This window comes from Lagopus leucura, unplaced genomic scaffold (genome assembly GCF_019238085.1).
Source record: "Lagopus leucura isolate 7727_CA_CO unplaced genomic scaffold, USGS_WTPT01 Super-Scaffold_739, whole genome shotgun sequence".
Classification (NCBI taxonomy): Eukaryota; Metazoa; Chordata; class Aves; order Galliformes; family Phasianidae; genus Lagopus; species Lagopus leucura.
In genome coordinates this window covers 7,549,607-7,564,620 of record NW_024962255.1, presented here as the reverse complement: position 1 = coordinate 7,564,620, position 15,014 = coordinate 7,549,607, and the positions used below count along the sequence as shown (strand labels likewise).

The 15,014-nt window shown below is 41.1% G+C and overlaps 1 protein-coding gene across 2 annotated transcripts in view; it reads left to right on the top strand.

Moving 5' to 3' along the window:
- Window positions 1–15,014, top strand: part of ANK3 (ankyrin 3) — a 346,475-nt gene that overhangs the window by 308,314 nt on the left and 23,147 nt on the right. The window contains exons 37-40 of one of the 2 annotated variants that reach the window (XM_042862644.1): window positions 840–921; window positions 5,599–13,281; window positions 13,890–13,964; window positions 14,846–14,977. In XM_042862644.1, the coding sequence (XP_042718578.1) occupies window positions 840–921; window positions 5,599–13,281; window positions 13,890–13,964; window positions 14,846–14,977 (7,972 nt within the window). The remainder of the gene's footprint in view (window positions 1–839; window positions 922–5,598; window positions 13,282–13,889; window positions 13,965–14,845; window positions 14,978–15,014) is intronic. The other variant, XM_042862645.1, reaches the window with a different exon arrangement.

Here is a 15,014-nt window from a genome sequence, read left to right as displayed (position 1 = left end):
GTGAGCTGATTTCTGAAGGACTTCTGATATTGAAGACATCACACTAGCAGCTATGTCACTGAATGCAGTTACTTAGGATAAAGGAGCACTTTACTAGTTAACAGTAGTAGTCTGTTTTCTAATCTGCATCTTTGCATTTTGTGCCTATTAAATAGAAAAATCCCCTCCCTTGCCTTTTTTGTCCTGAATGTATTCACTCAAAAGCCAGTGTACATCATGGTGTATGTGCTTCCAGGACAAATTAATTCGGGGAGAGACATTTGATCAAAGTTGTACTTCTCTGAATGTTCTATGTCTGCATCTGTAGTCTTTTGTGTTGATCTCCTGTTTCCAGTCAAAGGTGGTTTATTTTATAGAGAATGAAAAATATCATGCTATTTGTAGTAGTATGAAACAGTTTGCTAAGTGATGGTAGGATAACGTCGTATTGAAATACAGTAGGGCAACAATGTGAACTGTGTCTGCTATTTAAGCTCTTCTACCTTGTGAGCAGAGACATTGAGAAGGAAAGAGTCCATGGGATTGTCTCCTAGGGTTGCAGCTTCTTGCCTGCTTTCTCTAGGATGGTGGTTGTTCATAGCAAGTGCCTGCCACCTCTGATAGCCATGCTCCCTGCTCCACAACACCTGACACTCATTACATGGCAGACAGGAATGGAGATCTGCTCTGTCCATTTCTCACTGCTTGCCCAAATTTGCCTCCAGCATACCATCCTGAAGCTGAGTGGAGGCATCAGTTTTCCTGTGTGGGGATGTGTACTGCAGGATGTCCTGTCGTGCTGGGGTTTGATGATGTTTTGTATGGGGGATGGTACCAAACAGCATTATGTTTTGTTGCAGATGGAGAAAGCCGACCGGCGTCAGAACTTTGTCTCCCTTGCTTTACGTAAGCGCTACAGCTATCTGACTGAGCCTGGAATGAGTGAGTTGCTCTTACCAAATACTAAACCATATATATGTGATTTTTCAGAAGAAGAGACATTTTTTCTATAAACGTTGTATTTGGTGTCACTTTGGAGAAAAAGAAAATGGGAAGGAAAAAAAAAACAGCTATCTAAAGCAAAACTGTTGGATGGTCTGTGAAATTTTGTGTTGTGAGAGCTTGAAGAATCCTGACTGGCAAATGGCATGCACTAATTAAGTAAAAACATAATATATTTTTTAAGTACCATGTAGCTTCAGACAAATAGGATTACAGATTGCTTTCACAAGGAGTCTGTTCCTCTTCCCTTAGGGATGTTAGACTAGGTACTATACCTTCGTTTTGCAGAAGGGAGTGATATGCAAAAGTTCAGCAAGACTGGAGAATGACATTTAGATAAGCACTTAAATGTTTAGATGCTTAGCCAAAGCAGACTCTCACATATTTTGTATCTTCCTCCTCTTTCTTGTCCTCTTCCCTTGTTCCTTTGTTCCCTGCAGATGCTTTCTATTCTTTGGCACCACATGTTGCTTCCTCTTAGATTTGTTCCCCTTCACTAGACCTGTGTCATTGCTTTCCTTCCTCATTAAATACAATATATTTGGCTTACCTTTTATTCCTTCACCTTTCCTGCCTGAGGTTGACTGCTGTTGTTCCCCATTGCCAGACTTTTTCTTATCTGTTTTCTGCCTCATAACTTCTCAGTTGCTACCCTGCAACAGACCCTTTGGTATAATTCCAAAATCCATAGACAAGCTTCATCGGGTCTTGAGAGTTTCCACTGGAAGGCTGCTGTTTAATTGCCCTATAAGATCTGTGGCTTCTTTGGATCAGATGTGCTCCAGAATGTATTACACTTCTCAGACCTGGAAGAAGACCTCAAGCATATAACATCTGAAGAAGCTATCAGATCTACTGAGACTTCTTGATGGTATCGTCATCAGGTATCGTCAAAGGCTTGCTGGGAAACGAGACTACCCGAAGAGAGGTTGTAGTGAGCTGGGGGGGCTTCTTCTCTCACGTAACTGGTGATAGGACTCGAGGGAATGGTTTCAAGCTGCACCAGGGGACGTTAGGAAACTCTGCTACTTCTCTGAAAGAGCTGTCAGGCACTGGAATGGGCTGCCCAGGGAGGTGGTGGAGTCACAGACCCTGGAGGTGTTCAAGGAACGTTTGGATGTTGTGTTGAGGGACTCGGTTTAGTGAGAACTATTGGTGATGATTGGACTGGATGATCTTGTAGGTCTTTTCCAACCTTGGTGATTCTATGATTCTGTGAAAAGGGAGCTGCTTCAAATAAGTTTGATGCTTGTGTGTACTGCTTACAATTTGTTTTTCAGGCCTCACTGGGGGACAAAAGAAAAAAAAAGTTTTAAACTATTTAAAATTTATTCACCAAAGGTTCATTAAGTCTCGTTTGCAAAAAGTGGAAGAAAAAACAAATCCAGTTAATGGGCTTTATTCTAAGAAAACTTACGTTAGGACATAGTAGAAGTCCTTGACCATTCTTTAACTACTCTATCCCATGGGGCAGTGGTTTCTACTTGTGGTGGTGAGCTACTCAAAGAGCATGCAAAAATTATTGTATGTGCCAGGAAAGATGGCAGGCAGTGGTTTGGCCAACAACCTGAGTACCACCTCCTGTGCACACAGTTTGCAGTTGTTGGCTGCCACCATCACCACCAACATGCTGCTGCTGGGAGATGATGCAGGTTTAGAGGCACAGTTCTTCTCGAGCATGCTACCCAACAGAGCCAGTGAGGCTGCTGTGGCTGCTTTACTCCACAGAGCATTTGCTTCACTGGTGGAGGTGTGTGTGTAACTTCTGCCTCTTTCCAGCAAATGTGATGGCACAACTCTTCAGTTTTGGTAGCAGTGCAGGCTGGGCTGTTTTTCTCTCACAAGTTCAGGCATGCACACACACACAACTTTTTTTTTGCTCTGCTTGTGTTGATGCCAGTGTAGGGGCAGAAGAGAGCAAGGAAGGTGAGGTAGTCTCCTGCCTACCTCTTCTTATCCCTCCTCAGGGAGGAGAGGTCAGAGGGGCTTCTCTGTTCTCCCCAGCAGTGAGATTTCCCACTGAAAAGGACAGCTGTGGTGGGTTAACCCTGCCCAGTGCTGACTGCTTGCATCTGAAGAGGAGGAGGGCTGCTCCAGCAGGAGCTGGGGGCATTTGCATGGTGAAGTTCACTCAGTGCTTTCAGTTACCAGCTGCAAGCAAATGCAGTTTGCTGTACAGAAGGTAGTAATGTGTTTTCCGATAGCCTTGGATACAGAGGAATGGATACTGCTGAGGCCAGCAGTGTCCAGTAACTAAACTAAATTTTAACTAAAAAAGGCTGTTCTGATTTAAAAACTACACTCTTTAGAATCATACCCTACTCTGAAGTCTGGAATGATTGTGGGGATTGCTTTGCTATTTCAGAACAGTAAAACTGCCCCGTTTTCCTGCTGTTTTGACTTGTGTCAGAACTGCACACATTTGTAAATTAGTCCTTTTTGTTTGTATCAGTTCTTCTCAGCTGCCATACAGAGTACCAAAAAAGCATCTTATATGTGTCTGACTTTGTGATTTAGGGATAAAGAACAGTTAAGAGGATGATTTGCTGGTTTGATTACTGTACAAACCAGTTGTGGCAGAATTGCTCAACACAGCACGGTGGGGTCCCTCTAAAGACATTTCCAAACAGAAACTGCTGAACAAGTTGTTTTGATGTTGGTTATTTTTTCAATGATTTGGGGGGTTGTTTTTTGGACTTGGGGCAGTATGAACTTCTGGTGAGTGTCAGCAGGTGCTGCTAATTAATCTTCACAATGAAGTCTAATTAATTTAATGGAATACAAAGTGTTTTCTTCTTCGGGGGAAAAAAAAAGGTATGTATGTGCTTCAAAATAAATTTGCAAGGAGGATGGGAAAATTGAACATTTCTAGAAATAGGCTGTGCCAGTCAGGCCTAGTATTCAAGCTCTCTTCAACCTAAATCTTCTAATATTGCCACATCACCAGCCATCCACATTGCCTTCTGAGTTTCATCTGGCTTTTGTAGGACCAGCATTGGTATACTGAACACTTATTTACAATTCTGTAACTGTGTGTGTTTTAACAGTTTAGTATTAGCCTTATTAAGTTTCTTTCATGGAAGTTACTGTCTGTAAGACAGACCAAGTAAGTTTGACAAATTATTACTTCAGAGAAAGGTTTGTTGAATAAGTTATTTGGATATTTCAGCTCAGTTTCTAACTCAACTTTAAACCGAGGAGTTTAAAAAAAAAAGAAAAAAAAGACCCTTTAATTCACTTTCAATGTCAACCCTCTAAATGTTATCGTTGTATCAGAGGATATGTATTGGGATTCCCAGAAATGCTGTCTTCTGGCATGAGTACCTCCCATGATGCAAAATGTGGTTGATGATGATTTTGTTTGAAATGCCTATGAATAAGCTGAGTGTTCTGGGGGATGGTAACAGTTGACAGGTTTGTCCTTGCCAGGAAGTTTTTTGCATAACATATTGTTCTTTGACTGCTTTTCTAATGTTACCTTTTGAGAAATTGAAAGTTGAACAGGTCTGTCTATGAGCTGATGCAAGAAATCTCCTCAAAAGGTACCAAGACACTACATCTTGTAGAAAAAGTGTACTCTTCTTTTAATGGCCACTTGTGAAATGATATTGTTAAGATTTACATATTTGTGCTTATCCAGCGTAAGAATTTATTAATGTGTGCTTGTTTTGACATGATATATTGTGCATGAACGAAAACTGATTCAGTTGCTTTGCTTGCTCACGTTTATCATATATCATACTTTCCGTATTTGATGTATGACATATGCTTCTTAAATCATTTCATGTAAAGTTCTACTTTAGTTTTACTTATTTTTTTTTCCAAACAAAAGGAATATCGCATGAAAAACAAATGCAAACATTCCTTTTCTTTTTTTTTTTTATTTATTATTTTATAAAATATCAACTCAGAAAAGCTCTTGCTCTTATTGGCTTTGTGAGTGTGAAGCATATCCGAATTATGCATGGGAGATACAGATTTGAATTTTATTCCAGTTGCTTCACAGTTTGCACATTAATTGCCTGTCACTTAAAGGAATTTTGGGTTCTGCATGAAATAGTTCTGACTGGTTTAAAAAAAAAAAAGATTTTAGCAATATAATGTCATTTTACATAAGCTTATGTTTTGTATAGGTTCAATATCTGAATAGAACAACACCATCAACAAAAATTATTAATAGGATAATTCTAATAGTTGTGCAAATCAAGCATACATAAACAGGCAAAAGAGCACTGATACGAGTATTTCAGAATTAGCACGTCAGAAAGTCAATAGGAAGTAAGAGAAGAATTTTCATGTGGTTTTTATTTTTACCTTATGGATTCCTTCTTTGTGTTTTCTGGTCTTCAGTTTTTGCAGACTCAATTGCTATGTCTTTCTGTCTTTCATTTCATGTTACTTTTTGTTTTGGACCGATCGTCAGTGTATGGCTCCATTCATATTTATTTCCTTTTTAAATCTTCTTTTGCCTCCTTCATCCTAACTCATGCGAACAATTGTACTTGCTTTTTGTAATATTACAACGTTTACTGACCAATTTTCTTCTCTGGTCTCTCTGTTTTCCAATCATTTTTGTTGATTTTATGTTTGATTTTAATTTAACAATTTAAGAAACAGTTGAACGGAGTGCAGGAGCAACAAGATCCCTACCTGCTACTTACTCATACAAGCCATTCTTTTCAACACGGCCATATCAGTCATGGACAACAGCTCCAATTACAGTGCCTGGGCAAACCAAATCAGGCTTCACTTCCTTATCAAGCTCTTCCTCTAACACTCCTACAGCTTCCCCATTAAAATCAATATGGTCTGTTTCTTCTGCTTCTCCAATCAAATCCACATTAGGAGCTTCTACCACATCATCAGTTAAATCTGTTAGTGATGTAGCATCTCCGATTAGATCATTTCGGACAATCTCCTCACCAATAAAAACTGTGGTTTCGCAGCCTCCATACAATATGCAGGTTACTTCAGGTTCTTTCGTCAGAGCTCCCGCAGTAACAGAAGCTGCTAGCCTAAAAGGGCTGGCATCCACTACCACATTCCCCACTCGGACATCTCCTGTGACTACAGCAGGGTCTCTCTTGGAGAGATCATCCATAACCATGACGCCTCCAGCATCCCCCAAATCCAACATTAACATGTACTCTTCGAGTTTGCCTCTTAAATCGGTCATCACATCAGCATCCTCACTATTATCGTCCCCTCTAAAGTCAGTGGTGTCACCTGCTAAGTCAGCAGTTGATGCTGTTTCATCCTCTAAGGTCATGATGGCCTCGTCTCTCTCGTCGCCAGCAAAACATGTAGCTGGGCACACAGATGTACCATTACTTAATGGGTCTGTGTCACCGCTGAAATACCCATCTTCTTCCAACTTAATAAATGGATCCAAAGCTGCAGCTGTTTTCCAAGACAAGATTGCTGCAGCTGCACATTCTGCAAGTTGTGCTGCTAGCGCAGTTGCTGACACAGCTGAGAGAGTGTTTTCAACTGCTTCAACAATGTCATTTTCTCCACTCAGGTCATTTGTGTCTTCAGCACCATCAGCTTTCCAGTCAATAAGAACTCCTCCTGCAGGTGCTTTGTATACAGCCCTTGGGTCAATATCAGCAACTACCTCATCTGTAACTTCATCAACAATAACAGTGCCGGTATATTCTGTAGTCAATGTTTTGTCTGAACCAGCATTAAAGAAGCTCCCAGAGTCATCTCCACTTACAAAATCAGCTGCTGCGTTACTGTCACCTATTAAAACATTGACTACAGAGGCACGCACGCAACCTCCCTTTAATCGAACTTCATCTCCAATAAAATCGTCCTTGTTCTTAGCACCCTCTGCTCTCAAATTGTCCACGCCATCTTCTTTATCCTCCAGTCAGGAGATACTGAAAGATGTTGCTGAAATGAAAGAGGATCTAATAAGAATGACTGCAATATTGCAGACAGATGTCACAGAGGACAAACCGTTCCATCCTGAGATACCAAAAGAGGGTAGAATCGATGATGAAGAGCCTTTTAAAATTGTTGAGAAAGTGAAAGAGGACTTAGTAAAAGTTAGTGAGATTCTGAAAAAAGATGTGTGTTTAGAAAGTAAAGGGTCTGCTAAAGTATCTAAAAGCGATCAAGGACATGTCTCTGAGGATGACTGGGTAGAGTTCAGTACAGAGGAGATTGATGAAGCAAGACAGCAAGCTTTGACAAGCCCTCCTATGTCTGTTCCAGAGAAGGCACAAATTAAAGCTAAAACTGTGTCGGAAAAGGATTATAACTTATCAAAAGTTATTGATTACTTAGCAAATGATATCGGTAGCAGTTCATTAACAAACATAAAGTACAAGTTTGAAGAGGGGAAAAAAGAAGGTGAAGAGAGACAAAAACGCATTTTAAAGCCAGCTATTGCTTTGCAGGAACACAAACTCAAAATGCCTCCTGCCTCCATGAGGCCTTCAACATCAGAAAAGGAGTTATGTAAAATTGCAGATTCCTTTTTTGGAGCAGATACAATTTTAGAGTCTCCGGATGACTTTTCTCAACACGATCAAGACAAAAGTCCTTTATCTGACAGTGGCTTTGAAACAAGGAGTGAAAAAACACCTTCTGCCCCTCAAAGCGCTGAAAGCACAGGGCCAAAACCACTTTTCCATGATGTACCCATCCCTCCCGTCATTACAGAAACAAGAACTGAGGTAGTTCATGTTATCCGTAGCTACGAACCATCATCTGAAGAAATTCCAGAGCAGAAAACAGAAGAACTACCGGCTGCAAAGCCTGCTCCTGCTTTCATGGAGCTGGAGCAAAAGCCTGCCGGGTCTATTAAAGAGAAGGTTAAAGCATTTCAAATGAAAGCTAGCAGCAGTGAGGAAGATGACCATAAGTGTGTCCTTAGCAAAGGTGTCCGAGTAAAAGAAGAAACTCACATCACTACGACAACTAGGATGGTTTATCATAAACCTCCATGCACTGAAAGCACATCGGAAAGAATTGAGGAAACGATGTCTGTTCATGACATAATGAAAGCCTTTCAGTCTGGACGTGACCCTTCCAAAGAACTGGCAGGTCTGTTTGAACATAAATCATCAGTAACAGCCGATGTTAGCAAGTCTGCTGAAACTTCACCACAACATGCAGAGAAGGACAGCAAAATGAAACCCAAACTGGAGCGAATAATAGAGGTCCATATTGAAAAAGGTAATCAGGCTGAACCTACTGAAGTGATTATTAGAGAAACAAAAAAGCATCCAGAAAAAGAAATGTATGTATATCAGAAAGACTTACCTCGGGGAGATATTAACTTAAAAGAGTTGGAAAAACATGATGCTTTTCCTTGTTCAGATGAACAAGGTCAGCAAGAAGAAGAGGAGCTCACAGCCGAAGAGTCACTTCCTTCTTATCTGGAATCCTCTAGAGTTAACACTCCCGTGTCCCAGGAAGAAGACAGTCGCCCTAGTTCTGCTCAACTCATGTCTGATGACTCTTACAAAACACTGAAGCTTTTGAGTCAGCACTCAATAGAATACCATGATGATGAGTTGTCAGAACTAAGAGGGGAGTCTTACAGGTTTGCTGAGAAAATGCTTCTTTCAGAAAAGCTAGATGTTTCTCAGTCTGATACTGAGGAGTCAGTTACTGATCATGCTCTACCCCTTAGTGCAGAGTTACAGGGGTCTGATAAACGATGCAGAGAAAAAGTAGCTACTGCCCCTAAAAAAGAGATTCTCTCCAAAATCTATAAAGATGTATCTGAAAATGGTGTGGGTAAAATGTCTAAAGATGATCATTATGATAAAGTGACAGTATTACACTACACTGGAGATGTTAGTAGTCCAAAGCATGCGATGTGGATGCGCTTTACTGAGGACAGATTAGACAGAGGTAGAGAAAAGTTGATGTATGAAGACAGGGTGGACAGGACTGTTAAGGAGGCAGAAGAAAAACTGACTGAAGTATCACAGTTTTTTCGGGATAAAACAGAGAAGTTGAATGATGAGCTACAGTCTCCAGAGAAAAAACAGCATAAAAAAAATGGCAAAGAAATACATTCTAGTCAGAGCTCTGCCAGCAGCAGCCCTGAGAAGGTTCTACTCTCTGAATTACCAGCGTCTGGTGATGACTGGAGTAAAGCAAAGCAGCATGCACGTGATGGCAAATGCTTTCCTAAAGTGGATGAAAGAAAAGTGGCCAGTTTGCCCAGCAGTCCTGAGAAAAGGATATTTGTGCAACCAGCAGAGGACTCTGAACAAACTATGGAACACAAAAGAAGTGCTCAGCAGACTGGAGTGCCTGAGGTTTCACAGGCTGGATTTCAGCTGAAGCAATCAAAACTCAGTTCTATTAGGCTGAAGTTTGAACAAAGCATAAGTCCAAAGAGTAAGGACCCAACTCAAGAGGAAAAAAAACTGGACAGTCAGTCCAAAATTCCAGTAAAGAAGTTGCAAGAAAGTAAGTTACCGGTTTACCAGTTTTATTCTAGAGAGAAACACGCAAAGCAAGTCGAGCTCATTGATGGAAGTGCAGCTTTACAGAAAGAGGTGAAAATACAGGAAGATTTTGTCCCAGGTAAAGGAAAAGCTATAGAAGAATTTTGTGCTTCAGAAATACAAAAGCAAAGAACTGAAATAAGTGTGCCAGAGTACTTTTCAGAATCACAGACAAAAGACCTGGTGTATGGCTCAGACTCAACGGCAAAGGGACACTGGGACAAAAAAATCTATAGGACTTGGGAAAGTCCTGGAACTTCTAATCATAAAACACAGAAAGAGAAGCTTTCACATGTGCTGATTCCAGATACAGTAAAGGAAAACCACGTTGATCATGTTGAAGCTGACAAAAAAACTGAATTTATTACTCTGACAGAGCACAAACTGGCAGCAAATGGCATTCATTCAGAAGAAGTGAAAGAAATGACTGTAAAATCTCCCTCAAAAAAGGTTTTATACAGAGAATTTGTTGTCAGGGAGGGGGAACATAACGGTGAAATAGCTGATAAAATATCCAGAAGGAAAGAAGAAATTGCTGTGTCCCATATTCCAGTAAGGATTGCTGAGGAGAAGAGAACTGTGCTTGATGGTGTTTATCAACTTTCAGCTAAAGTATCCCAGTCAGCTGTGATTAAGGAGAAAGTTGAGAGGCAGATAGGTTATATGGAAGATGATCAAGTAAAGCATTCAGAAATTAGAAGAGTTACCAAGCAGCAGAGCTTGATAGGTCTAAGTCCTCCTGTTGAGGAAACTGAGATATCCCCTAGCAAATCACCAGATTCTCTAGAATTTAGTCCAGGAAAGGAATCTCCTTCAAATGAGTTAGTTGACCCTGGTGCCAGTGATTACTTGGATAAAGTTGCACCATTAGTAAGTACAGAGGGAGTGAAAGAAATTAAGACCTTACCGGTTTATGTCAGTTTTGTTCAAGTAGGAAAGCAATATGAGAAAGAGGTGCAACAAGGAAATATTAAAAAAATTGTCAGTCAGGAAAGTAAGACAGTGCAAGAGACAAGGGGGACCTTTTACACAGCTAGACAGCAAAAGCAACCTCCCTCTCCACAAGGTAGTCCAGAAGATGATACGCTAGAGCAGGTGTCCTTTATTGATAGCTCTGGCAAAAGCCCTTTAACACCAGAAACACCAAGTTCAGAGGAAGTGAGTTATGAGTTTACATCTAAAACACCCGACTCACTAATAGCATATATCCCAGGCAAACCCAGTCCTATACCTGAGGTTTCTGAGGAATCAGAGGAGGAAGCAGAGGCTAAGTCAACCTCTGTAAAACAGGCAGTAGTTGAGGAACCACAGACTGACAAATCATTACCTAACCATATAAATAAGGACTCTAACAAAAGACCGAAAGGTAACAGAGTTGCCTACATTGAATTCCCACCTCCTCCACCACTGGATGCCGATCAAGGCGAGTCAGAAAAGAATCCTCAGTATTCCACTGAGAGTGAAATGGAGATGACAGAAGTGAACCTGCAGGATGAACATGACAAATGTCAACTGGCTGAGCCAGTTATAAGAGTACAGCCACCATCTCCTGTGCCGCCGGGAGCAGATGTCAGTGACTCCAGTGATGATGAATCTCTCTATCAACCTGTTCCGCTTAAAAAGTACACGTTCAAACTGAAAGAACTAGAAGATGACCAGAAAGAAAGCTCAAAACCCAGAACCCCTGAAAAGACTGAGAAACAGAAAGAGTTAGGACACCCCACTTCTGGGAAACCTAGTGAGTTTGACGTTGGGCTTGATTCACCTCAGAATGATGTAGTGCAAAATGGGAATAATAATGACCAGTCTGTCACAGAGTGTTCCATAGCAACCACTGCAGAATTCTCCCATGATACCGATGCGACTGAGATTGACTCTCTTGACGGTTATGATTTGCAAGATGAAGATGATGGTTTAACTGAGAGTGATTCTAAACTTGCAGGTCCGGCAGTTGAAACCAAAAAGGACGTATGGACTACAGAAGGTATTCTAAAGCAGACTGATCGCTGCTTTAGCCAGAGTAAACTTGAAGTCATTGAGGAGGAAGGGAAGGTAGGCCCTGAAGAAGACAAGGTGCCTTCAAAGGGTCCAGCTTCTGAAAAGGCCGGAGATAAAAGCGAGCAGAAGTCAGGGGCACAGTTTTTCACTTTGGAAGGCAGACACCCTGACAGGACTGTGTTTCCCGATTCATATTTCAGTTACAAAGTAGATGAAGAATTTGCAACGCCTTTCAAAACTGTGGCCACTAAGAGTCTAGATTTTGACCCATGGTCCAATAACCGAGGTGACGACGAAGTGTTTGAGACTAAATCAAGGGATGATGAGGCAAAGCCATTTGGTCTGGCAGTGGAAGACAGATCTCAAGCAACAACACCTGATACAACTCCAGCCAGAACTCCAACAGATGAGAGTACGCCAACTAGCGAGCCCAACCCCTTCCCATTTCATGAAGGGAAGATGTTTGAGATGACTCGCAGTGGTGCAATTGACATGAGCAAGAGGGATTTTGTTGAAGAAAGACTCCAATTTTTTCAGATTGGTGAGCATACTTCTGAAGGGAAGTCAGGGGACAAGGGGGAAGGGGATAAAAGTACAGTCACTGCCATCACACAGCCACAGGCAGGGGACAACACTGTAGAAACAAACCTAGAGAGACCAGTAGAAACACCAGCAGTTGAACATAAGCCCATCATCCAGGCCAGTGGAGATTGCATGGAACAAACACTTGGTAGTAACTCACTGGAAAAATCATCGGCAGCGGTAAATGCTTCTAAAGTTGATCCCAAATTGCGCACGCCAATTAAAATGGGAATTTCTGCTTCCACCATGACTCTGAAGAAAGATGGTCCTGGCGAAGTGACAGATAAGATAGAAGCTGTGATGCCAAGTGGTCAGGGATTAGAAAATGAAACTGTAGCAGTGATTGCGAGTTCAGCTTCTAGCGAGACAAGCTGTAGGCAAACAGAAAACACTGAGTTTCCAAAAGATAATTTTAATAACAACAACAATTTGGATTCATCTGCAGTCTCTACAGATGATATTACCTCTAATGTAGTGCTAGAAGAACATTCGGAACCAAAATGTTCCCTGCAGAAAGCTAACCCAGCAAAAAGCACTTCAGGAAAAGGTACAGGGACAACACAAGGACAAAGAGTAAGAGAGAAACAAAAAGCACATGGAGAGCAGCAGAAGTCAACAGAGTTGGTAGGGGCTAGAGGAAAATCAAAACTTCCTGTAAAGGCCAGCTCAGTAAAAGAAGTCTTGCCACAAAATAATCTCCAAAGCAACACAGGGAGTAAAGTGAGACAGGCTAGTAAGCCTGACAAAGCAAAACAAGATAATGCTCCTCCCTGTCTAGAAGGAAGGTCTAGGATTCCTGTAAAAAATACACGTAGGAGTAATTTATCTAGAAAACCTCCAGCCCTACCAAAGCAAGAGCAGGTAGAGAAAGAAAAAACAAAACAGCTTCCTTCTAAATTACCAGTAAAGGTAAGATCTACCTCCGCCACAATGACAACAGTTAAAGTAAAAAAAAATCAGCTTAGGGAGGTGTGTAAACATTCAATTGAATATTTTAAGGGAATTAGTGGTGAGACATTAAAGCTTGTGGATCGTCTATCTGATGAAGAGAAAAAGATGCAGTCAGAGGTCTCTGACGATGAAGAAGACAGTACATCAAGGAACACATCACTGTCAGAAGCTACTCAAGTGTACCTGCCTTCCATTACATCGAAGTCTGCTAGAGATATGAGAACAGAGGCAGCATCTATAAAATCAAAGAGTGAAAAGGCCGACAGTGAGAGGAGGAGGAGTAAGAGGACTGGTGAGAATGAAGGCAGTCAGGTTTCTGGAGCTCTCATGGCTCACCTCGTGGAGATCAAGCCTAGTTTGTAAAACTTTCAACTTGTTGATCCTAGTGCATGAACTGTTGTGATTGCCTGTGAAGTGACTTAACCGTAGTTTTCATTCTGTCATTGTCATCTGTATGTGCTGTCTTATACTCTTCTTTCTTCCTTTAAACAAATCCTGTACTGTAGAAAGCTAGTGAAGCATGCCAAAGACATTGATGTAACTTAGAAATTGAAAGATTTATTTTGTGACAGCAAATTTGTTCTGTCAAAGTAGAGAAAATAGATGTTAATTTGGTTTTGGTGGTTTCCACCAGTAATTAAACAACTTGTGTACAGTCTAACAGATAGATTGTCAGCATGTTTGATTTCATTACACAACATCATGTAGTTTGACATTCGGCTTTACACAGGTGAAAAAAAAAAATTTGCTTTGTAGGTTATTAGGACACACAACCATTCTAGTAAACAATATAAGCACCAGCAACTTAGTCGAATTCCAGCTATAACTTATAAGAAACTATTGTCCGGTATTGTGGTTTTTTGTGCAAAACTCTTTTAATCAAGAAATTGTAAATCGCAGGTCCACAAAGTCCATGTGAGCGAACAGATATAAGGATGGCAATTGTAGCTGATCACCTTGGACTTAGCTGGACAGGTAAGCTTTTCTGCTTTTATACTGAAATCAGTCTTTGCTGTTGCATTCTCAGGTAGTCTTTTTTACCAAAAGCTGCAGCAAGGCCCTGTCAGCTTCTCCTGAATTCACAGTGAGCCCAGCCTCTGAAAATATTCAGCAGATAGCTGGGAAGAGATGTCTGGTAGGAAATGGCTCAGTGGAGTTATTGTACCAGCTTTCACCGAATCAAATGGAAACTCATAGGGTATATAGCTAAAATGTTTTTCCTCCCAAGATATTACACCAAAGTAGTTGGAAGGATCTATCTACTCAGGGTCAGGGCTTCCGGTATCTGACGCTGTGACAAGGCAGTGAATTCCTCAAAGCCCTGGGGGCTTCCTGGGGCTCCAGCAGTTTGGTGCCATGTAGGATTGCCTCATCGTATGCCCACCGTACCATCGACATGTTGATGGGCAGTGCTGGCTCCTCATGGATTTATGGGTGCTGCAGTCAGCTCTCCCTGCTGTAGGCAATGGCAGTGCTGGTATATGAGCTGTGCAGCAAACTCACAAATGAGCAGTGGTCACCAGGGCAAGTGTTATTGGTGAGCAGTGATGAAGTCTTCATGGAGCTTTTCTTCACTGGTTGAGAGCGTTATATAAATGCAGTAGCAGCTTGCAGAGACGTGATTGAAAATTCAGAATTATGCCTGTCTTAGAAAACTGAAGTGTTTAAGTGTTTAGTGCCATGCTCGTCATTATCTATTGATACCCCTTTGCGTCAGGTAGATTTGCTGATGTCTGTGCGGTCTAAGAAGGCTAATACTTCTAAGCCTGACAGGATAATTGAGAGACTTGTGCTGTTTGGAGCTTTTGTTATTATTGTTCTTTATTTTTTCTTTTTTTTTTTTTTTTTCTTCATAGAACTGGCAAGAGAACTGAATTTTTCTGTGGATGAAATAAACCAAATCCGAGTAGAAAACCCAAATTCTCTTATTGCTCAGAGTTTCATGTTATTAAAAAAATGGGTTACCAGAGACGGGAAAAATGCTACAAGTAAGTTCAATTAGTTACTTTAGTTGTTTGTAAGTTA